The sequence below is a fragment of the Hydra viridissima genome, unplaced genomic scaffold (genome assembly GCF_058129835.1).
Source record: "Hydra viridissima isolate aposymbiotic clone 2 unplaced genomic scaffold, HvirCarnegie_v1 scaffold_7, whole genome shotgun sequence".
NCBI lineage: Eukaryota > Metazoa > Cnidaria > Hydrozoa > Anthoathecata > Hydridae > Hydra > Hydra viridissima.
The window spans coordinates 117,785-143,258 of NW_028324306.1; the positions used below are offsets into that span (position 1 = coordinate 117,785).

The following is a 25,474-nucleotide window of genomic DNA, read 5'->3' on the forward strand; positions in this document are numbered from 1 at the left end:
GCATAACTTTCTCCATAACCTTTATTTTGCATAAATGTTATGTATAAAATGTTTTTAAGCCAATTCATACTGCTGCTTTACATATAAGCATCTAGCATTCCAAAATCTAGCTTTTAGAGTATCAGCTTGTTTTTCTCCCAAAGCTTCTCTCTGCTTAGTTTCTATATCTCTAAACAATATTTCTCATGCATCATGTTACTGCTTTTTATAAAGGCACAAAGCAATCCAGTATTTGGTATTTAGTGTATCAACATGTTTTTCACCCAATACATCTTTATCCTTAGTTTCTATGTCTCTAAACAGTATTTCAGCTATATTATATTGCTGCTTTTTATATAAGCATCTAGCAAATCCAAAATCTAGTATTTTATGTATCAACATGAACTTCTCCCAAAACTTCTTTCTTATTAGTTTCTACATTTCTAATTAGCATTTCAACCATATTATACTGCTGCTTCTTATATAAGCATCTAGCATTCCAAAATTTAGTTTTTAGTGTATCAGTAAGTTGCTCTTGCAAAACTTCTCTCTGCTTAGTATCTATATCTCTAAACAATGTTTCTCCCGCGTCATATTGCTGCTTTACATATAAGCATCTAGCAATCCAATATCTAGTTTTTAGTGTATCAGCATGTTTCTCTCCCAAAATCTCTCTCAGCTTAGTTTCTATATCTCTAAACAATATTTCTTCCGCGTCATATTGCTGCTTTTCATATAAACATTTAGCAATCCAATATCTAGTATTTTGTGCATCAGCATGAACTTCTCCCAATACTTCTTTCTCCTTAGTTACTACATCTCTAAATAGTATTTCAGCCATATCATACCGCTGCTTTTCATATAAGCATCTAGTAACTCCGTATCTAGTATTTAGTGTATCAGCATGAAATTCTCCTAATACTTGTTTCTCCTCAGTTTCTACATTTCTAAATAGTATTTCAGCCTTGTCATACTGCTGCTTTTCAAATAGGCACATAGCAATCCAGTATTTGGTATTTAGTGCATCAGCAAGTTTTTCTCCCAAAACTTCTTTTTGCTTAGTTTCTACATCTCTAAACAGTGTTTCAGCTGTATTATACTGCTGCTTTTCGTATAAGCATCTAGCAATCCAGTATTTTGTATTTAGTGTTTCAGCATGTTTTTCTCCCAATTCGCGTTTTTGAACTTCTTTTACTTCTCTTAACAGTTCTTGAGCCTTATCAAATTTTTTCTTTTTTTTTCCGCTCTTTTTCAATTTTTTTAAACCCTTTTCCAGCTCTCTTAAATTGCTGATGTTTGTAAAATTTAATTTTGCTCATTGCGTTTTGGTTAGTCTTTTCAGTTTTTTTTATTTCGTTTTTCATTGCGTCGGGTTTATTTGTGCCAGAATAAAATTTGTGTTTTTTGGACATTTTGTCTATACGGCATGAATTAAATTCCAACTTTAACCATGCTTCAATTTTTTCAAACGATTTCTGTTTTGATTCTTGAGTACCAGCTTTTTTGTATTCTTTCTCGTTGATCCACTTTTGTTGGTTTTCGATTGCTTTATTCAAATCCAGTTAAAAATCTGTGTTTAAAATTTGCTTTCGACGAAAAGCTCGCGCTGGTTGTGTCCTATTAAAGATTGAGTTCTTTTACAAATTTTTTTATTGGTCGTAAATCTTAGTTAAAATCGAAAGATGTTTGTATTGTCAAAAAATTTAATACAAAATTTACAAAGATTTTAGTATAAAAAGACTTTTCAACAAAAAGTACTTCAATTAATATCTCTAAGAATTTTCCATCAAAACTAGATTTCTAAAATTATCTATGAACTAAATTTTATTAAGTCCACATCTATTTAAGTTAACTTGATTTGTGGGTAAAATGTTTTAAGTAAGTAGAGTGAAAGATATTTTAATCAGATATCGAAAGGGAAAAATATCATAATATGCAATCTAGCTTATAGACTTAAATGCATGTATAGGAGTTTCAGTTTATTGTATTACAAGAATCCTTATCAATAAAGAGTACTAAACAAGATGACTTTCTGCACTCTTTAATCATTTAATAATCAAAAACTACCTTACAGTTTTTTCTAAAATCGACCAACGCTCTTTTACACAATCAACCCAATTATATTTTATTTTTGTCTGAATAACGTTTGATTGTCAATTAGATAAAAATTGAATGCTTTTGCGAGTACAACATCTTCTCAAAGACCTTTCTTTCAGTTACTTTTTTCAAAGCTGAAAACGACATTTTCATAAAATCTTTATCTGAAACTATAATTTTGCCGACATTTGTGAAAAGTTTTTTTTACAATAGGTTTAATTTTTCATTATACACAAACTTTCAGGTTTAAAAACTTATATAGCTTTTTCGAACGACGAACTACTTTACATTCGCCATCAATGGATCATTTTAGATTTTTCTTTTTATGATATGCTTGATATTTTTGAGACTTAAATACTTCCTCTATCAACGCTCGGCTGCATTTAAATTTTCTCACAAGATATCTTTGCTACTTTTATGGATTGCAAATGTTGGATATTGCTTTAAAATAATCTTGAAATCCTTTCTTTTTTCCACTTTCTGCTTTTTCTTTCAATAGATCAAGTCTCTTTATTAGCCACTAAATAAATCCAATTGAAGATCGAGCAACAGCAGTCAATTTTAAAGTGTCAACATGTGACAACAAAGAACTTTTTAAAAAATGTTTCCAAAATAATTTTTTTTGGATTTAATATTTGTTTATTCATTTTCAATCAATAACAATGATAACTTATACCTGAAACCAATGCCATCAAACAACAGCATATTAGCTTCCTTCTGCAAAAAAATTAAAAAAATCTGTAAAATAGTTTTTAAGTCATTAACTGTTTTAATGGGTACTGAATTTCAACCTGTTGGCCGATAAAAAGTCGATTGGGACATTTTTAATACGCACACATGGGAAATTTTTGTTTTTGTTACAATTAGATTAACACAGTTAAACGAAACAATCAAATAGTTTAAGAAAAAAACGACATTCTAATCTAAATATTGCTATTCTAAAATCTAAACATGTCACCAATTACTAACCCAACAGAAAACCTTTTACGCTGGTTGAAAGAGACTAGGTTGAGTTTTTAATGTCGATAGTTAGTAAGCAAATTGCTTTCGAATAAAAAACACTTTGTATGGTCAACTTCAAAACTAGAAAATAAAAAACTTGCGCAAAAGAGTTTTTGATACTTTAATGAAATAAGTCGATTTCGAGGTCACTTGTCTTTATTTTTTGTTAAAACAATTGTTCTAAATTATTTTTGTAAGTTAGACCGATCTCAAAATAACTGTTTCCATCTTTTAAGATAACTTAAAAGAAAATTTTCTTTAACTACTTGAGGAATCTCAAAACTTTACGTAGTCAATTTTATCAGAGCAGAAAGTTAATCAACCTTTGCTTCAGAGATACAGATTACATTATCAGGCGAAAACAAATATTAAAACCCCAATCTTCTTTATCATTCCTCATCAAAATTTTAAAACAATACCAACAAAATCTTCTCATGAAAGTAAATAAATTTTATTATCATCGCTAATGTTTTATTTTTAATTGAAGCAATGCTTTAAAAAAAAAATAAAAAAGAGTTCTCTTACCACAGATATCACAGAGCAAATATATTTGTTGGTATAATGGTTCCTTTAGCTCTCAAATTAAACTTAAATAGGTTTTTTCCTTAAGGTGCGCAAAACCGCTAATGAAGGGCAGGCAAACGCGCAACCTTTCGTTATTAATAATATCATTAGAACAAACATTGAATAACATATGAACGGAGGCGCAAAATTTCATCAAAACGAAATGAACAAAATGATATTGATGATTTATCATCGATTTTTTTATAAAACCAAGTGGTTCAAAACCGTTCTCATCTAGAATAAGACTAAGCTCACTTTGCAAAATGCTGACTTTGCATTTATTCAGAAGTATGAAGGCTACTTTGCTAAGATTTAAAATATGCTGCTGATTTACTTTAATAACACGCAAAAATGGTTCATCACTTTTAAAGCTTTTTTCACAAAGTACAGAAATATTACCATATGTAGTTCGGTCACATTTTCAACAGACTTAATGTTTAAAGTTCGTAACGATGATGAAGCTGCTTTCAAATAAAGGGGTACTGAGAGCAAAGCCATCTCATTACAAAATATTTTATAGAGCTTTTCTAAATAAGTTTTTAGAGTTTCACTCGGCAATAGATTTCCTAAGAATCTCTTTATTCCGACGGATGTTTTTTTAAAAATTTCTAGAACCACTAAATGCCTTTGAACCATTGTGATATAAATACAAAAACCAATTTTCGAGATAATTACCATCTTCAGGAGCCCTGCTTTGTTCTCCTGATTTAAATGACGAATATTTGAGTAAATTGATTAAAAATGTAAAATGTCACGAAGTGAGTTCAGTAGAAATGTTTTACTGTAATTCGTGTTCGGGTTTTCCAAACATTTAGAAATCTAAGAAATTGTTTAGAGGATGCAAATAATCCTATATCCATAGTTTATTTGGCAATTTTCCCATCGTAGAACCTCCCTTCAATATCATCCCATGCTATTACGAAGTTATGTGCAAATGAGACAAAATTCGTCAGAATTACTTGTTTTTACAAATAAAAAGGCGACAAAAGGTTTAGTGGTGATAATATACATAAAAATTACCTAACCAGGGGTGATCCAATCTTTTTCAAACTGCGGAAATAAAAAAATAATTCACTTTTTTTTGCTGTATTTTTATAGACCTTATACTGAAAACCTTTTTAAAAATTCTTCTTGTATATTGCTGCCTCAGAACAACCTATCAAACCGTGTTTTTCCAAAGTTGCTTCACATCAAAACGGAGTATTACGAGTAATTCTTTCTTTAAACAACCATTCAAACAACTTAAAAACGTATCTTTTTCTAAGGTCAAAGACTCTCTTTCTAAAGTCACTCCGTTTTTGCCTAAAAAACTAAGCTTACCCAGCTAGCACTTATACGTTGTTAAAACATTAGAACAATGTCGCGCGGAGCGTTGGCCCAACGTCGGTTGCCAACGTTGTTTTTATATCATTATGATTACAAATGCGACGTCGCCAACAATAAAAATCTAACGTTGGAACAACATTTATTTTAAGTCGGTACAGTGTAGGATTTTACGTTGGCGCAGTGCCATATATAATGTCTATTCCACGTTGTATTTTATGTTGATCCAACATTATATTTTATGTTGTTTCAACGTTGCATTTTATGTTTATTAAACGTTGTATTTATGTTGATTCACCGTTGTATTTTATGTTGATTCACCGTTTTATTTTATGTTTGTTCAACGTTGTATTTTATGTTGATTCCACGTTGTACTTTATGTTTGTTCAACGTTGTACTTTATGTTGATTCAACGTTGTATTTTATGTTGATCCAACGTTGTTTTGTATGTTTATTCAAGTTGTATTTTATGTTTATTCAACATTGTATTTATGTTGATTCAACGTTGTATTTATGTTGATTCAAATTTGTATTTTATGTTGAATCAACGTTGTTTTTTATTTTGATTCAACGCAGTGCCGGTTTTAGCACTACCAGCGCCCTGGGCGAGATTTCTACGGCGCCCTAACTCAATTTAACCCCATACAAAAAAAGGCTAAATTTTGCCCCTTTATATTCGGCGCCCTGGGCCATCGCCCAACCAGGCCCTACCCTAACGCCGCCACTGATTTGACGTTGCGTCTCTATATAGAAATGCCAAATACTTAGCGCTTATTGGTGCCAATACTTGGCGCCGCATTCTAAATAGATTCTATAGATAAACCATTTAGCTTAAGGGCAATACGTATACAGAAAGAACACCGTTTAACATGGTAGAGATTATATTATTCAAAAGAAAACAAATTATGTATGACTACTCTCATAAAATTCATCGCTTTCTTGTTCATTATGGATTTTTTTCTTTAGTTTTTTCCTGTTTCCCGCCCTCCTTCCGCTATCACGATCGCATGCATATCTTCACCAATGTTTTATCACCTCTTCAATATCCGCATCGGTTGAATTTACTGCTTTATTAAGATGGACAGCAGCTTAAAGTAAAGACAATACCAAATAGTAAAAGTAAAAACAATATCAAAGTTAGACTAAAAAAGCTAATACTTTAATGAAGTTGATAATTATTTTTAAAAGTATGCCTTATATACTAAAAAGTATGAAATAATTAAGTAGAAAAATAAAAGTATATACTGATATCTTTAAACATAAAAAACCTTAGTTATATACCTTTTATAGCTTGAGTTATTTGCAAGCTCTTAATCCCCATCTTACCCCCACGTCCTGCAAAATTTAATTTCATTGCTACTTTGTTATTAAATATCTTTTTTAAAATATTTCTTGTAGTAGAGCCACAATCTTTCCCGCCAGTAGTTCCAAAATACGTTTTCTGAAAAGAATAAAATTCTATATTTTATTTACATACTTATATAATTCTATATTTTATATATACAAATATATTTATAAATATATATATATATATATATATATATATATATATATATATATATATATATATATATATATATATATATATATATATATATATATATATATATATATATATATAGGAGAAACAGCTTGTTGAAAATAGATAAGTGTTTTTACTAATTTATAACTATATATATATTTATAAATTAGTAAAAACACTTATCTATCTTCAACAAGCTGTTTCTCCTTTGACAGGATCATCAGGAAGCTTTTATACATATTTTATATACTTTACTCGCCACAATCCATATAAAAGTGTCATCCCCAAATAAACTCTTATAAATATAATAATATATATACACGTAAACAATATAATAAATATATTATTAATATTATAATGTATATATATACATGAGTTTGTATTTACTCAAATTAAATATTTTTAAAACATTCTTAGATTACCAAAGCGGTCCAGGTATCCCTGCAACCAAGTTTTTCTTCTAAATCATTAAGTTCTTTTTCTGTTGTAATAGGCAACTTAATGCCATCTGGTAAATCAGTAATATCAACATGTACCATTTTTCGCATAGTATTTAGGATTGCTTCTTGTGTTTTTTTAATTTCATTAATATCAACCTGAATTGAAGCAAGACGAGATAGAACTTTACTTATTGTACCACTGGTGACTGAACCTGATAGTTCTGCTAAAATATAAAACAAAAACATAAACTACCCAGCTAGCACTTATACGTTGTTAAAACATTAGAACAATGTCGCGCGGAGTGTTGGCCCAACGTCGGTTGCCAACGTTGTTTTTATATCATTATGGTTACAAATGCGACGTCGCCAACAACAAAAATCCAACGTTGGAAAAACATTTATTTTAAGTCGGTACAGTGTAGGATTTTACGTTGGCGCAGTGCTGTATATAATGCCTATTCAACGTTGTATTTTATGCTGATCCAACATTATATTTTATGTTGTTTCAACGTTGTATTTTATGTTTATTAAACGTTGTATTTATATTGATTCACCGTTGTATTTTATATTGATTCAACGTTGTATTTTATGTTTGTTCAACGTTGTATTTTATGTTGATTCCACGTTGTATTTTATGTTTGTTCAACGTTGTACTTTATGTTGATTCAGCGTTGTATTTTATGTTGATCCAACGTTGTTTTGTATGTTTATTTAAGTTGTATTTTATGTTTATTCAACGTTGTATTTATGTTGATTCAATGTTGTATTTATGTTGATTCAAATTTGTATTTTATGTTGAATCAACGTCGTATTTTATTTTGATTCGACGTTGCGTCTCTATATAGAAATGCCAAATACTTGGCGCCGCATTCTAAATAGATTCTTTAGATAAACCCTTTCGCTTAAAGGCAATACGTATACAGAAAGAACACCGTTTAACATGGTAAAGATTATATTATTCAAAAGTAAACAATTTATATATCACTACTGTCATAAAATTCATCGCTTTCTTGTTCATTATGGATTTTTTTCTTTAGTTTTTTCCTGTTTCCCGCCCTCCTTCCGCTATCACGATCGCATGCATATCTTAACCATTGTTTTATCACCTCTTCAATATCCGCATCGGTTGATTTTACTGCTTTGTAAAGATGGAAAGCAGCATAAAGTAAAGACAATACTAAATAGTAAAAGTAAAAACATTAACAAAGTTAAAAAAGGTAATACTATATAAAAAGCTAATAATATATAAATTTATTCAGTTGAACGTTTAATTTTAGAAGAATATTTTCAAATGGAGTTTACTAAAAATTTAAACGCAATCTTTACTCTTATAAAGCTACTGCTTAACATACAACTTAACCAACCATATACATGTAATGCTTTTTTGACCTTACAGAGATTTACTTGACAAGTACAATTTTATTATTTTTATCAGCTGAATTACATATCAAGCTTATTTGAAAGACTATGATTTATTTATTACATGTTAAGGATAATGGACACAACTGGCTGAACTGTATACAATTTAAAAATATATGCAACACAAAATAACACCTCTTGCAGTGAAAAAGCTCATATATATATATATATATATATATACATAACATTATCATTACATAGTTATTCATTTACAAACAAAGAATAACATGTCATTCTTGATAATAATACTACTTTATTGACTCATTGCCCTGGGCAAACTTTATGATGTATTCTTGTTCTCAGACTCCAATCACTTCTTTATATTTGCAAATATTTAGTTTTTGATTTGTGCTCTTCTTAAAATACCAAGTCGAATTTGGTTGGTTTGAGAAACCTGCATTTGGATCATATTCTAATGTCTGTTTTAATGCAGAATTAGAAAAAATAAAGGCATCACGGCACAATCCAGGATACTTTGCAACAATATCTCTAAACTTTTCATCAGCATCAATGACAACCTGACAGTTCAAAACAGGATATCCTTTTTTAAAAATAAGTAGTTAAAAATCTTCAAAATGTTAAAATTTTTAAAAATCCTGAGAGCAGCTAAAACCTTTTTGGGAAACATTGACATCATGTTAGAACAGCTGTTCACCTTAAACTATATGACCTTATATTATAATATTGTTTTAAGTTTAGCACTTATGTTAACTAACTTGATGTTTTCAAACTTTAAAGAACTATGATGTGGTATTTAAAATATTAAAAAAAACTTCAACTTTCATAATAAACATGTTGCACTTTGTGAAATTGAAGAAATGTCTCTTCATAAATCAAATATATTTTTTTACATATTATTAACAACATGAAGCCCTTTATAAAAACATAATAATGTGAAATAAAATACAGCATAAAAAGCATTAGCACCTAAAAAAAAAGGAAGTATAGTTTTTTTTTTATAAAGAATAATAGAGCAGAAATATTTTTTTTGAACCTTGCATGCATTACATGCAAACATACAGAGACAGAATAAATCTGTGAAACAAAAGCTTTTTAAGTTTCTCATGTTAAGAATGCCTGTGTAAGTAGGCCAAGCAGTGTATACTTTAAACTTTTTGACTAATGACCTAAAGTAATATAATCAAAATGATCAGGTATCAAATCAAAATGATCAGGTATTAAATTAGAATGATGAGTTTACCTGCAAATATATGCTGGCTCATCAGCCATAGTAAATCCTTTGATTGGTATCATTGTACCATCTATTACTCCAAGGAGACCTTTAACTCCGAATGATTGAAAGTACTTTCTCTTTGTTTCAGCCATCTCCTCTGGACTATCATACCATCTGACAAGGTGATGATAGTGCTGAATAAAATATTTGTAACACTGGCGAAGTGTGCAACTGTAGCTTGACTGGCTTCCATGAGAGGTGTCACCTAAAATTACATGAAACAACATGTGAACGAAATATACATATTGACTATTATATTTTAATTAAGCAAAGCAAGTTAGTTATCTGAGAGAAAAGTGAACTTTGACAAGGTTAAACTCTAAATAACTTGAAAAATACAGTAACCTTACCAAAAGTCTGCAAAAATATAAAATCACAATTTAGGAAGAGTAGGAGGGTGCAGTATAAAATTTAATCTTTTGACAATCTATTATGCTAAGTTAAAAAAATTAGGGTTTGTTTGATTTTTGCTACACAATAATAAAGTTTCATATTTCCATATAGAGAAAAAATAAGTTTTATTTTATTTCTTTTTTTTCTTCTGTAAACCAAGTTTTCCAGGTTTTCCCTGGGATTTTTTCTACCTTTAGGTTTGCTAGGCATTTTAGGTTGAATAAAAACCCTGTATAAAGCACCGCCTTTAAGTTGCATTTGTAACAATCCATTAATAACAAGCATGTTTAACAATAAAGAATCATAAGATTGTAGCTAATCTTTTTGGTATTAACTAATAATTCTTACTAATTACTGGTTGAAAACTCCCAGTTGATAAAAGCCTTAGTACTATCAGTACTTTTGCTTCTGAAAAAATTGGGTTGCTTCTCAATATGATTGTTGACAAATCATCGTGTAAAGTGTTGACAATATCTCTTATATTATTTTTTGTTAAATGAAGTTTTTGAAGACATTCCACATCAGAGTAATTGCTTAAAGCAACACCAAATTTGATCTTGACCATGTGCAGCTAGAATAATTGGAATATCCATTTTGACTAAACTTTTATAAAGTTATCATAATACTTAATAAGACATGTACCTTTTTAAAAAAAATTTCTGAAGAAGAAAATATATTTAATAATAAAAATATTATATCATTATAAGATGTTATATTGTTGTACAGGGACTCGTATAATACAAATCCTCGCATAATATAACATTTTATAAAGATGTTATGCTATTATATATATATATATATATATATATATATATATATATATATATATATATATATATATATATATATGTATACATTATAAAGATATTATGTTACATTGTAAAGATATTAAATTATATCATATTAACAATATGACAATATATCATCTAATATAAGATGCTATATCATTACATATAAGATATATTAAGCTTAATATATATAATAATATAACATCTTAATAAGATGTTATATCATTAAAATGCAGTTGTCTTTTATTAATATCTATGATTATTACTAAACCTTTTTATAATATATATAATTTATGTATGTTAAGATTCCTAATAGTATATCAATCTGACAATAGAACTACATATGCATTGTAGTAATGTAATGCCATTCTTATTATTTAGTGATTTTAAAGTTTCGCCAAAGTTAAGACAGCACATTACAAACGTAACTTACAGTAGGTAAAAACGGCGGGGCGGAGCGGATCAGCGGGGCGAATCATTCAAGTGACACGGCACTTTTAATAGTTAAATTTCTGCAAACAAATTCAACCGATTTTAAAGATAAAATCTGTGACCATTTTTTCACCGCGTGCTCGAGGTTGGTGTTGCAAGGATGGATTTTTCTCGTCTCTTTTTTTAGAATTTTATATTGACTTGGATAATATTTTAAAAGTAGAGTGTTGTAAGTTTATTGCAATTTTTTTTTTTTTTTCAGTTACTAACTTTTTTAGTGATTTCATTGCTATTGAAAACTTCATTCCTGTTCTGGTAGTGAATTGACATTGAAGGGATGATGGTTTTTTTTTTTTTAACTTTTGAATCAATTTTATATATCTATTTTCTATGTACCTGCCAAATTTCATTTAAAAATAATGAAACGCTCATACTCTATTTTTTCACGCAGTAAAGGCTCCAAATATTCTTTTGTTGTAGAAGTTGGGGGGGGGGAGGGGATTCACGGTTATGAGCCTTTTGTATATTTGACTTTTTTATTCATTAAAAAATTGTTTTTTTAGAAAAATGAAACTTTATTTAAAATATTGGTGATTTTTTAAAAATATTCAAAACATAATTTACACACACACACACACACACACAAAACCATATTCTGCTATTAGTTGAATAAAAATATAGCCGAGGCAAATTAATGCGTTAAAAACTAAACAATGAAGTTCTATTATAAAACCACCGTAAGCCGAACGCTATTTTTTTAAGTTGGTTGCAGTTTTCTTAAGCATTCCTTATAATGAATTTTTGTCACTTAAATAGGCATATCTTTTAGCAGAATGATTAGTTTTTTTTTCAAATTTTCACCATTGTAATACTGATTTAAAGCTCTTTACAATGATATATAATAACTAAATATTTGAATAGTTTAAAAATTTTGCACACGTACCTACATATTGCTAAATTTTTTTATGATGACTTTTTAATAAATGACTGTGCCAATTTTGACATGTTGCATAAAGCACCTTATAACAGAGGTTATTGCAAATCTTATCGCCAAGAGCAATAATGAATATAGAACAACTACACTCAACAATCCCCAGGCAGGCGAAGTTTATGTCATACAAGTGAATCATGGAAAAGGTTAGGCAGCAATATTTCAGTGCACTTGTATAGTATTTGTATTTTTTAAATATATTTGTATACTAAAATAGTATAATGTAGTAAATAGCATAGTTTTTGGGTTATACTAGTAAAAATCAATTACGATGCCGAAAGTAAAGCTAGACTTTAAACACATTTAAAGGAGTTATACCTGTAATCTACTATGTAGACTGTAGCCTACATGTAGTCTACAAGACCTTATATAACTTTGTTTCTTTTAATATGTTTAAAGTAAAATCTAACTTAACTTAGGCATAGTTTATCCTTTACTTAAGGCTATGCTACAGTAAAGCAAGATATCTTATTAATAAATATGAAAGGACTTCTAAATGTCATTTAACATTATATTGAATATTTTCAAGATGTCATTTAATATGCAACATTTTTTTGAAGCTAAAAATTGTCTTTCCTATTATAATTTATTTGAAGATTTATTTATTATTGTAAAATGGCTCCATAGCAAACTTACATGCTTGTGTTTATTTTATATTTATATTAGAAACTCACTTTGACAACTCACTTTTGATAATGTAGGTATATACTAATAAAAAGAATAAAAAACTTAAACTACTTAGAAGACTTAAGACCAAAAGTAATTTTTGTTTAAATTTTTTATACTTTTTATTAGTATTAAAAAATTTTATTACTTTTAAAACTCATTAGGTTAATTTTTTTAATGCAAAATATTTGTCTAATTTGTTCTTTAAACTGTTTACATTTGTTGACTTGTGGCAATGTCGGGGTGTTAGCCAGGAATATATTTTATGATAAACAGGAATATATCTATAATCCCGGTTTGAAGCCCTCATGTAACCCAAACATCTAGCCCTAAATGGGTGAGACATATTTTCAAAGTTATAACTTTTTAATAACTTTTTTATAAAATTAAACTTATAATTTTGCAATGAAAATAAAATTATAATATTTTTTCTTTTTTTGATAGAGAATTATCTCTAACTCAGATAAGACTAAATTTTTTTCGGAGAATCCTTGTCGCAAAAATCTAGATCTTCCTATATTTATGAACAGTAATGTACTAAATGAGTCATCTACCCTTTGTCTTCTAGGATCAAATCTTGCTTCTGATTTTAACCATCGGCTAAGGTTGTATCTCTTTACCATGCTTGCTACTTTATTACTCCTAATTCTATTCTCTATCCTCATTGATGTAAGCTCTATCTTTTTTATCCAAAAAAACATAGAACTTACATCAATGAGGACCTCAAAGGTATTATTAATTAGTATGATTAGTCGACAAAAAGTTCAATAACATTGTTGGTTTAACAATAAACACAGATTAATTACTACCTAGATAGCAATAAATTTGTGTTTATAGCTGATAATAAAGTTAGATTAAGGTATTAGTTAACTTTATTATCAATCTTAGTTAATTAATATATTTTCAATATCATTCAATTTATTTTAGATACTATTGCATATATGTTGAACATAAATATTGTTTATTAATATGTTATCGTTCTAACTATATTATCAATCTAAATTTATTACTATATCAATCTTAATCGTTCCACTAATACATCAAACTTTGCCATGTTTAAATTGACCAAATTGCTCGCTTAATCGTTTATCTTAAAATAAATGTTTTATGACAAATGCCCTGATGTTACTATGTAGTTAACATGAGTGCAGTTTTTGCCCTCGTGCTATGCACATTTTGTGACATAAGGGCAGATTCGTAATTACATTCTGTGTAACTTAATATTGTTACGCAGGCAAAATATTGTAATATGAGGGCAAAATTCATAGTGTCAGAGCTAGGCAATTCGTAAAATGAGGCCAACTAAGATTATTACTACTACTATACTACTACTACTACTACTACTAACACTACTACTACTACCACCACTACCACTATTACTATTAAAAAAAAAAAAAAAAAGAGGTATTGAATTTTGGAAACATTAAACCCATTGGGAATTCTACAGTATACTCGGCGCCATTTGGCTAATGATTAGGCTAGCTAACACCCTGAATATGTTCCATAAACTTTCTGTTTTGTTTTTAAGGAATTCGTACCTCGGTATAAACTTGGTTTGTTCTCAGCTGTATTTTTTATTATTACCTCTGCATGTTTTGAACTTTTTTTTGTTTGCTTATGTTTTTGCTCTTTTTACTCAACAATTTTGGTTGTCCTGATTTCTGTCACTTAATTTATATGATGTGAAGTTGTTCTCCATGTATAAAGCAATTCCAAAAGTTCCAGCAATTTCCACCTTTTTGCCTGCCACATCTATTTTTATTTTATACTATGAAACCTACTAACTATAAAATTGATGAGTTGTTAAACCATGCTCTTTTTAGTTCACACAAAGGTTTAAATTCTCCTTGTTTGTTGCCAAGTGATGTTGCATGTAAATATTGCGGTTGTTTATTGTATATGCAATGTATATGTGTATATATATATATATATATATATATATATATATATATATATATATATATATATATATATATATATATATTATTGTTATTATTATTATTATTATTATTATTATTATTATTATTATTATTATTATTATTATTATTATTATTATTATTATTATTATTATTATTGTTATTATTATTATTACTATTATTATTATTATTAGGAAAAGTATCTTGATAATAAGTGGAATTGCCGTAAACGGGTTGAACTGTCAGTAAAACAGAATTTCTGTTAATATAAGTTTAGTATATCATCAATTACATATCTTTTTCGTTAGATTTTAAGGTTTAAGGTGTTTTTTACCGTATTTCAGGTTATATATATGTAATTTTCATTTTTTTAAAGATTGATAAAACAGCTACTTTCACTAATTATTTTCGCTCCAAACTTAGCCTATTGATTCCTTTTATAAAACCCTTTTAAAAAATTAAAAGATCGTGGAATTCCATCAAATATTTGTTAAGTTTTCCACTTTCTCTTTTTTCTCATTATTTCTACTTATTATTTTCATTTACGGTTTCTTCGCTTTGATTACGTTAAAATCGAATGAGGTAAAAAAAAAGAATATGAGGCCACATAACAAAAGCGTTTTATTGTGTAAAAATCCTATACTAATGGAAACCAATCGTCTGATACATGGTTTCCTTAATCTTTTTCAAAATGATAGTATTTTTCAAATACATTCATTTTTACTAAATCTAATTTTAAAAAATGTTAAAAGTAGTAATACTTGCAGAAAAATAGCGATAAATAATGAAGTGAGACAACTTATATGTATGTTTATGGTTGTAACGGCTAATGACTGGGTGGAAGAGTGGGGAAAGTAACAGGACAGCTGATGCTATCGTTAAAATGTATCTTTTTAGAAAACCTTTTTTTTAAAGTGACCAATCATTTTTATATCATCAAACAAAAATAATATGAAAAGTTCATGACTTTGACAAAAGTTCACTTTACCCTAAATCAATCCTCCCAAGTTCAGTTTATAAGTGATATTACTGAATAGTATTACAAACAAGTACAATTAAATGATAATCATGAAATTATTTCAACGATATATGCGCTGGACTAAGAAAACCAACTAAATAAAATTATTAGCTTTTAAATTAGAATAAACGGATTGTTGACTTAAATTTACGCGGATAGTAATAGAATAAGGTTACGAAGCCATTGTGGCTTTTAAGCACGGTGGAAGTTAAAATGAGCTGGCGACACTTTATGTTTATTATAAAATAACACCTGATCAAAATTATTTTGTCTTAAATTTAGCACGTAAAGTCATCATAATTTAAAAGCAGTTTCTTAATGGCATGTTATAAAAAGAACTTTTCAATCAATATATTTTTTTAATAATTGGACTACCTTTTATGTATATGGGACGATATTGGTATGGATGCACCACTATTATGAGCATAAATAAAAATTTTGAATAATAATAATAACAACAATAATAATAATATTAAGAAACTTTAGTTTTTAATATTATTGAAACTAACTAGAGTAATCAACCATTGGTCAGAGTCGATATTTAAAAAACGAAACACTTAAAATGTGAAAAAAAATGATTAGAAAAGAATTTAGCACGAAAATTATTTATTTGTAAAAATGAATCATTGATTAGAATATTTCATTTCTTGAGTTTGGTTAAACTTTACAATTTGTCAAACATTAATTTCATTTTGAACATAATTTAACAAAAGGAAGCCATTTTTCAAAAAAAATGTCTTCTTTTTTAAATGTTTATAAAAATTTAAGCCGTAATGTTCACCCATGCAGTATAAAATGAGCAAACAAAATTGTGTTTTAACTATCTGGCATTCAGTTGTATGCCATACGTATTTAGAAATTTGTTAATATTTTCTTTCAAAAGATCTCGTTAGTTTTATGCATTGATATTTTATGTTAATTGATAACATAGTCACCAAGTTCCTTCGGAATAAAAAGTTGATGCATAAATGATTTAATTATAAATATTTTAATGATATTAAAAGTTTCAAAAACATTTTAAAATTCTTTTTAAAAAAATGATACCAAACCTAATTTAAAATGATAAAAATGTTGCCGCATTCGTCATGGAGCAGATTTAGATATTAACAACTGATATATGGGAGTCTGTGATAAAGATCTCAGAATGTTCACTGAACTGAGGTGACATTCACATCACAACAATTCGATTACTGCAATTAAACGCAAAAGTAAAAGACTCTTAAATTTGATAGTGAAAAAACTTTTTTTTTAGTGAATTTTATGAAAGCACTTTACATAACAACAATCACTTATAAAAAGTATTTTTAAAAAAGATTTTAAAAATTACACTTTATTCGTTTTTTTTACCTGACAGAAGGATTTATTATTTTTGTTTCCAAAGATTTATTATTTTATTACTGGTTTTCCTTAAATTTACAAATAAGATTAAGTTAGCCTGTTCGGTTTAGGGATCGCCAGTTACAGTTTACGATACACTAACTTTACGGTATACTTTACCGTATACTTGGTATACTAATAATTAGTATACAGATTATATACCTGTTTACTTTTATTTGTGAAATATTTTTGGACTGGCTTTAAAATTTAACAATTATATTTTCTTAATGAATTAAATTACATGACCATGTCTATTATTTGACTTATCATGCCTAAAGTGTTTTTGTTTTTTTTTTTAATTCAATTTTTGTTTCTTAAATTTACTTAATAAAAACTTCAATTTGTTAAGTTGTTATATTTTTATACCAGGCTGTTTGTGCTGCTCTTCACCGTTTTAAGATTTAAGGTTTTAGTTTATTCTACAGATTTCTCTGATCTGAAACAAATTGTAATAACAGTAATAAAAAAAATCAATAGGTAAAAAGTTAAGCTTACGTTATACTTTACAGTATACTCTACGGTATACTATACGGTAAACTGTACACTGAATTTTTATTATACAGTACATTGGCGATCCCTAGTTTGGTTGTAGTAGACGTCAGAGTCTTCAAATCATTTCTGTCACCCAAATAAAATAGAATTAATTAGAAATAGACATGATATAAATAAATAAATTGAGCCCTCTACCAGTTTTGTTTTGTGAAAACTTTTTCAAACTATTTAAATAAAAATGAAAACGTCTGAAAGAAAACCAGTTAAAGACGTTTTGCAAAAACGCTTTATATCTCCCAAAATTATACATCTCCTAATATTACAAACTAATTTGCTTCAACTACTTAAGCATAAAAAGATTTAGAAATCAAAAGAATGTCTTGAGAAAAAGTACTCAATCTTGAAAAAGAATCATAAAAGAAATCCTTTTTCTTCGGAAATTTTGTCACCAATTTTGTTACTAACTAAGAGACATACTGTGCTGATCCCTTTTCAAATTTGTTTCATTGGCCAAAATTGAGCTAGAGTTGTAATCTTAGGCAAAAAATTAACAACTTTTTGTGAGTTAAATGGATCATTATCAAATTTATTAACTAGACTTAATGCGGATCAATTGGTGATATTGTTTGTTTTTTGTTTTTCGGCTTCGATTGTTTGGGATCGCTGGGAACACCTAAGATGCAAAGCGAGAGCCAACTTTTTAATGTTAATAAAAGTCATGACATACTTCACTAAACCAGAGCAATGTGATACTGCACGAGTATTGGGTTTGCAACTATTTAGAAATGAAAAAAAGGAGCTTTGTTGGAAACGAGGAAACACCATTCCAAAGTCACAAGATATCAAAACTGAAAAAGTAACACGACGGAAACTTTTTTCGATATGTGGACACTTGTTAGGTCACTATCCTGTTGGAGGTTGGCTCAGAATTGCCTGCAGTTTTATAAAACGACATAGTCAAGGAGACGCTTGGGATGATCTAATCGGAGATCAAGCTCAGTCATGGTTGATTGAAATATTGCGCCGATTGGAAGTTAGCGATTCTGTGAGAGGAAAATGGAATGCTGAAGGAATTCAAAATGGAGCGACATTGTGGTGTGATGCTAGCAGCATGGCAATGGGGGTTGCTATAGAATACAATGGCGTAATAATTGAGGATGCAGCCTGGCTTCGAAGTATAAATGATGTCATGCATATTAATATTGCTGAATTAGATGCTGTGGTGCGTGGGATAAACCTAGCTGCTAAGTGGCATATAAAGAATTTGTCAGTATTCACTGATTCAGTAACAGTTCATGGATGGTTAAAAAGTATGCTGACTGAAAGTCATAGGGTTCGATCAAATGGATTATCAGAAATGCTTATTAAAAGAAGACTTTCTCTATTGCAAGACTTAATAAAAGAATATAGTATAAACATCACATTGAAATGGGTTCCGTCCTCCAAAAACAAAGCTGACGTGTTGACAAGAGTTCCAAAAACTTGGATAAATGAACTTTCAAAAAAAAATACTAAAGAACTAGCTGGGGTAAGTATTGCTGAGGAAATTCGTAATTGTCACTCAAAGCATCATTTTGGCGTTAATCGGACAATGTTTACAGTGCAACGAAGACTTCCGCACGTATTAAGAAAAGACGTTGAAGAATGTGTTCGCAATTGTTGCCAATGTAATTCAATTGATCCAGCACCAGTAAAATGGGAAAATGGAGTGCTAGATGTACCAGACACATGGTATAGAATTGCTTGTGATATGACTCACTATAAAGGGTCGCCATATTTAACAATGATTGACTGTGGACCAAGTCGGTTTGCAGTTTGGAGAAAGTTGCCGTGCGAAGATACCAAAAGTGTAGTAAATCAATTGGAATCCGTATTTAGGGAGCATGGCCCACCGCAAGAACTGTTGATGGATAATGGAGCGGTGTTTAAATCCAAAGAATTTTCAAACATATGTGAAAAATGGTGTGTAAAAAGGAAGTATAGATGCGCATATAGACCTTCAGGGAATGGGATAGTGGAGCGTAACCACCGCACAGTAAAACGAACAGCTGCGAGGGCACAAATATGTCCGTTACTAGCGGTATTTTGGTACAATGCAACACCAACGGTGGGAACAAATGAGAAATCTGCACCTGCTTCTCAGAAAAATATGTACGTCTGGCGTCTACCAATTCAAGAGAAGAAAAACACTGAAACTCAGGAAAGATCACAACGAGTTATGGAAACTTATGGAATTGGAGAAAAAGTTTACGTTCGCCCTGCTGATGCAAAGTGCACTTCAGTTTGGAAAATTGGTACTGTAACTGACATACTCACAAACACAAATATTGAAATTGATGGTGTACCAAGACATGTGCGAGATGTGAGAATAGCTCCTGCCTCAAATGTTTCAAACGCTTCAAGAGAAACTATTATCAGTGAAAAGATCGACAGCGATAAAAGTGATTTTGAAGATTTAGACATTTTTGCTGTACAAGAGGAAGAAACCGAAGAAACAGTTGTTGACGACGAGGAGGAAGCTGGTGGCAGAGAAATCGTCGAAAATTTATTACCAGCGATCAGACGATCAACCAGAGAAAGGACAAAGCCGACATATTTAAATGACTATGTTACTTAAGAACTTTAGTTCTTGGGGTGATGTGATAATAGCTGATCGTTATGAAACTTTATTATTACGTTTATAAAATTCTTGTCATTAAAGTTAATTGATGTAAGTTATGAGTCAAGTCATACGCTATTTTTGTAGTTGTCGTATTTACATTTTATGACTTGACTAATAACTTAGTCAAGTCGTACGCTATTTTTGTACATAATTACGCCCTCGAGAATTTTTTGTTTCTGTATAAAAGTTGTAAAAGAATTGAATAAAAAACAGTAGAAAATAAAAGTAAACAAAGTTGTTGTATTTACAGAGAATTGTTCAGAAAAATGTTCCCTAATAGCAATATTGCAAAGACATTTCAATGTGGTCGAACAAAGGCCGGGTATGTGGCTACATATGGACTTGCTCCATATTTTCGAAGTGAGCTATTATTGACCCTTTCAACTTCTCCATATTGCACTATTTCGTTTGATGAATCACTTAATCAAATATTTCAAAAAGGACAAATGGATATTTTAGTCAGGTTTTGGAACAAAGAAATGCAGCAACATGCTAGAAAAGCAAGCAGCTCATACCATGAAGAATTGAGAAAACAAAAATTTAAAAAAGAAAGTGACAATGTGGCGTTACAGCGAAAGATTGTTAATAATGAGTTAAAAGCTGTTTGGGCAAAACGGCGACTTCTTCAAAGTCAAATTGAGTTGTTATCTAACGAGTTGGACAAACTTGCCATAGAGGCAGAAAAGAAAAGTGACTTTACGCTTTTAAAAGAGTCAAATAAACAAAAAAAAGTTATGTGAAGCAAAGTGGAAGGAAATTGAAGGGTTAGATTGGATTGAAAAAAAGCTGAATAAGAACTAGACAGTATTTTCCATCTTCCATGTAAGGCAAGACTGCACTACACTATTTTATACTTTAGGCTTTGTGTTTTATTAGAAAGATTTGTTAATGAAAATTTTAGTAAAGTTTTTTTATCTTTTTAAATGGTTTATTTCAAAGTAAATTTTCCGAATTTTTAATAGCTAAATCCTGAAAAGTCCTTTTTATAGCTGATTTATCCTGGTTAAAATGGTCACCTCATTCATCACTTACATATCCTAGATATTGGCGCTCGCACATTGGAGCTAGAATTTCTATAGCGAAAAATAGTTTAAGTAATAAAAAAAAATTGATGCGTGTATTTGCTACTAAATTTTAACTTAGGGTCTATAAAATATATATAAGTTTCATAAAAAAAAAGGATCGTCTATTTCTTTGGAAAACTTACAAGACAATATTCGTAATTTTTGACAATGATATTAGAAAATAGAAATGTCAAAACTTAAAATCTTCTTAAATCACCGTTTAAACAAGCTACTAAACTGATGCAAATAGGACTTGTTGATAACTAACTCTGGGGTTTTTTAACATATTTGATGCATTTGCGAAAAATTATTTCTATTGTTATCCCAATTGAATTAATTTAGCAAAAGGCTGGGATAATTTTAAAATAATATTTTCTCTGAAGAGTAATTGCATAACAATCCTTTTGCATTATGAAAGACTGACCTCATATGTCAGTTTAAAAATGTGGTCATTCATTGGTCGTTTTGTTTAAGTTAGATCATTAGAATACATATATTGGGATTTGACTTACGTATAAAACTTACGTATAATGCTATTAATTCAGTTTATTTACTTCTAAAAAACACAGATTTTTATCAAAGGATATAAAATGATAAAATATATGCTGTACTCAAAGCAGATTGCTCCATTTTTAATCACATTAAATGGTGCGCAGACTGTTTACATTTAACACTTTATAATTTGTCTTCGAGTGAGCCAGCTATGGCCAAAACCACAAATATTCAATATAAATGAAACCTATTTTTTATATTAAAAATTCAAGCATGTACACTAAGCATTACAATAACGGATTTTTTGAAAAGAAAAGTCCTGTTTGGTTCTCTATAATATTACGCTAATGAAATTCACGAAAATTCTTAGTGTGTTAAGTTTTTATCATACATCCTGAAATGTTTTTGTAACCAATATCTATACAATATCTTAAAATAAGTTTTAGAGAAAAAAAAAAAAAAAAAAACATTTGTTACATTTTTCAACTTTTAAAAACAGGAACTTGTTTTTCCCAGAATTGCTCAGTTTGTACTCTAAGTCTATATATTCTCCAGGCAATATAGAGTAAAAGCAAATAACAACTGTTTGCTAAAAGCTAAATTAATAATTAGTTGAAGCAGTCTAGAGAAGAAAAATCTTAGTAACTTGCCTAATCTATGATTAACTTGCCAAATCTTTGATTAAAAACACCAAGTTCAATATAAATGAAAAAAAAAAAAAAAAAAGTAACAAGAAGCTTATAAAAGTTTAACCCAATATATTAAATATAGATCATTTTCTTATATACAACATATGAATGGCGCGACTCAGTCAGAGATTTGCAATTAACTAAACAAAGAATAACAAAAGCTAAGAAGTGAAGCTATCAAAAGACTTGATAACTTATACCCTCTCAGTTATTTAGATTCCTTCTTGTATTAAGCATCCGAGAGAGTAACTGTACACAATCGAAATAAAGAATCTATAACTATATGGAAAAAATTCTAAGTCATCGTCTATTGCATATTACATGCTAATTTTGTTTTTTTCTTTATGAAAGAAATAAATGAAAACAAAATTTTATTTGTAACACACTTGAAAACCAATAAAATAGACCGTAACCTGGTGAATAAACATAAAAGCATGAAATATTTATAAGAACTTTATACTGTCTAAATTTGTATCATCATCATAAACTTGCACAGTACGTTTAGCAACTTTAAGACTGATGAACAATAATAAAAAAGATTCCGAAACGAATACTTTTGGATGATGAGAGGGCAATTAAAGAGAAAGAAAGCTTATTTTACAAAATATTTTAAAAAATTGGGTTATTTTATATTCTGGAAGCTCAGGAAACTCAAATAACTAATATAAGGCTAAAAAACTATGTATATATTTTAAGAGATGTTTCAGGAAAAATCTGCGCGGACATTGTAAGTGATATTTATTTAACTATTGTATTTCGATGTTGAATGTTATATATATTTTGAAAGTACATATATTAATATTATTAAATTTCACATAAGAAAGCTTGTGAAGTTTTGTAGGTGAGAACACACGCACTTTGCGTTTTACACTCGACATCAACTTTTGCAAAGTCTTCGGCTGGACTTTCTTGGTAGCTCTAATCCATTTATTTTTAAAGTCTTAAATGTTTTTGGCTTCTTTTACATTGAACCTTAGTTTTCTTTTGACAAGAGCCCAATATCTTTCGATAGGACGTAGTTCGGGACTATTTGGTGGATTGCAGTGTTTTTCAACGTAACCTACTTTACGTTCTCTAAGCCAGTTTAAAGTTATCCCAGAGTAGTGACATGATGCTAAATTGTATCAAAATAACGGGTTACCCGTGTGTGTTCTTAAAAACGGCAAAAGACGTTTCTTGAGGCATTCTTTTATGTATATTTTGGTGTTAATTGTTCCCGTAGTCACAAAACAAGAGCTTCTTTCACCACATTCACAAATTGCTTGCCAAACTAAGAATTTTTCAGCGAATTTTTGCATTCCAATGCATTTATAGTTAGAATTCAGTTTCTTGCAATTAATTGCTGAATAATATTGGTGTCCTGGAAGAGATCGGAAATATGCAGTACAATAAGTTTCATTTTCAATAATCAAACAAGATTTTTTAGCGCATAATTTTTTATAGAGCAGCTTTGAACATCGAATTGCGACATTTTCTTGCTTTTCTTCACGACGAGGAGTTTTTTTCTTTTTATAGCCACAATTTCTCTTTACTCTTTGTAAAGTGGAAGCACTTGTCTTAAGTTTATTCGCTAAAGTTCGAACACAATTCTCCGGTTTTCTGTCTGAGGCATCTTTCATTTTTTTTACCAAGATCTCGTCTAAAAAAACATTTTTATTCTTCCACTTCCTGATTTTCTTCTGATTGTACCATTGTCCTTAAATCGTTTCACAACGGTCTTCACTGTTCTCAAAGCAATCTGCAGCTCTTTAGAAATTGAATTGTTTGATACACCAAGATTTTCAACTAGAAATTGCAAAATTTTTTCTCGCTTCTTATCTTGATTTGATGGCATTTCAATAAAAACTAATTGTTTTTATATCAGAGTTGTTTAAATTTTAAATAACATTAATATGAAGACATTTTAAAACAACTAGCTATTTAAAATGATGCGCGGTTTCCGTAAACACCACATCAGAATACGCGCAGATTTTTTTTTGTACATGTCTTAAAAAGTTTTATGAAAAATTTTGAAAGAAACTTTTTAAGAAACACCCATAATATATCTTCAAGAATCATTAAAATATTGTATGTGATTCTTATTTTAACAAATTACTCATTTAAAGCTAATTCTAATAAATTTCAAAAATATTGTCATATTGGGTTCTCTCTCTCTTTAGAGTAAACTCTAGTTATAACAACATCTGTATCATTTCTTTCCTGTATTGTATTTTAATTGAGAAAAATTCTAAAATCTTTCCTAGTGATGTGTTAAAATTCTTTGAAGGACCGATTTTAAGAGACTTTGTTTTATAAATAGAAAAAGTTTGTTAATTTCCAGTTGCACTTATTTTTTTTGATTAAAATTATTTTATGTTTGTTGATTGGCTTGATATTTTATAGTTATAAGGAACAGGTGAATACTTTAAATATGATAAATATATACCACAATAAAAAAAATTAGTCAATAGATAAATTTTCTGAGGTAAGAACAACCTAACAAATGGTAACTAAGCAAAGTTTACTGTTGCTATGCAGTTCAGGTGAACCTAGCAACCGGTTTCAAGCTTACAAAAATAAATTGATATTAGATCTGTAATATCAAATTTGATACATTTAGTGGCTCTTTGGTTACCAATCCATAACGCGCCAAATGATTTACGATCTTTTCAACTGATGTTTTTTCCAAATTAACAATTATATCGTCAATGTAGTGGTCAGTTGCTTCACTAATATCTGCATCTGGATTCAACACGCTGCCTAAGATTGAAGACATTATTTTTGGAGCAGAATTTAACCCAAAACCAAGACGTGTAAGATAGTATTTTTCTTCTTTGTAGATTACCCTCTGATGCTCCCACAAACTCGGATCGATGTGTACTTGCATATACGCGCATCTAAGATCGAGTGTTGCAAATTTGTCACCAAGAGTTCT

At 29.2% G+C, this 25,474-nt stretch overlaps 2 protein-coding genes and 1 long non-coding RNA gene across 3 annotated transcripts; 2 read left to right on the top strand and 1 right to left on the bottom strand.

Annotated features, from left to right (window-relative positions):
* The first annotated feature begins 7,690 nt into the window (after positions 1–7,690).
* LOC149885475 (uncharacterized) lies at positions 7,691–11,500 on the top strand. The gene is made up of 3 exons (XR_016453812.1): positions 7,691–7,870; positions 7,965–8,144; positions 11,143–11,500. It is a non-coding gene; the product is annotated as an uncharacterized LOC149885475 (long non-coding RNA).
* LOC149885476 (uncharacterized) lies at positions 7,988–10,631 on the bottom strand. Its single transcript, XM_090091954.1, has 3 exons — positions 10,322–10,631; positions 9,548–9,785; positions 7,988–8,104 (listed from the first exon to the last, which is right to left on the bottom strand). The coding sequence occupies exons 1-3, from the start codon at positions 10,536–10,538 to the stop codon at positions 8,038–8,040; spliced, it is 522 nt and encodes a 173-aa protein (XP_089948080.1). The 5' UTR covers positions 10,539–10,631; the 3' UTR covers positions 7,988–8,037.
* Positions 11,501–18,371: 6,871 nt separating the features above from the next.
* On the top strand, positions 18,372–20,270 carry LOC149885477 (uncharacterized). Its single transcript, XM_090093279.1, has one exon. The coding sequence runs from the start codon at positions 18,372–18,374 to the stop codon at positions 20,268–20,270; it is 1,899 nt and encodes a 632-aa protein (XP_089949405.1).
* Positions 20,271–25,474: the final 5,204 nt, after the last annotated feature.

What these genes read in the sequence shown, in the direction of transcription:
- LOC149885476 (XM_090091954.1), bottom strand. Translation starts at nt 10,538, where the DNA reads ATGGTCAAGATCAAATTTGGTGTTGCTTTAAGCAATTACTCTGATGTG. An exon ending in GAGTTTTCAACCAGTAATTA is followed by an intron (nt 9,786 to 10,321) that starts GTAAGAATTATT and finishes ATGTAATTTTAG; the next exon opens with GTGACACCTCTCATGGAAGC. An exon ending in GAGCCAGCATATATTTGCAG is followed by an intron (nt 8,105 to 9,547) that starts GTAAACTCATCA and finishes TTTACTATTTAG; the next exon opens with TATTGTCTTTACTTTATGCT.
- LOC149885477 (XM_090093279.1), top strand. Translation starts at nt 18,372, where the DNA reads ATGACATACTTCACTAAACCAGAGCAATGTGATACTGCACGAGTATTG.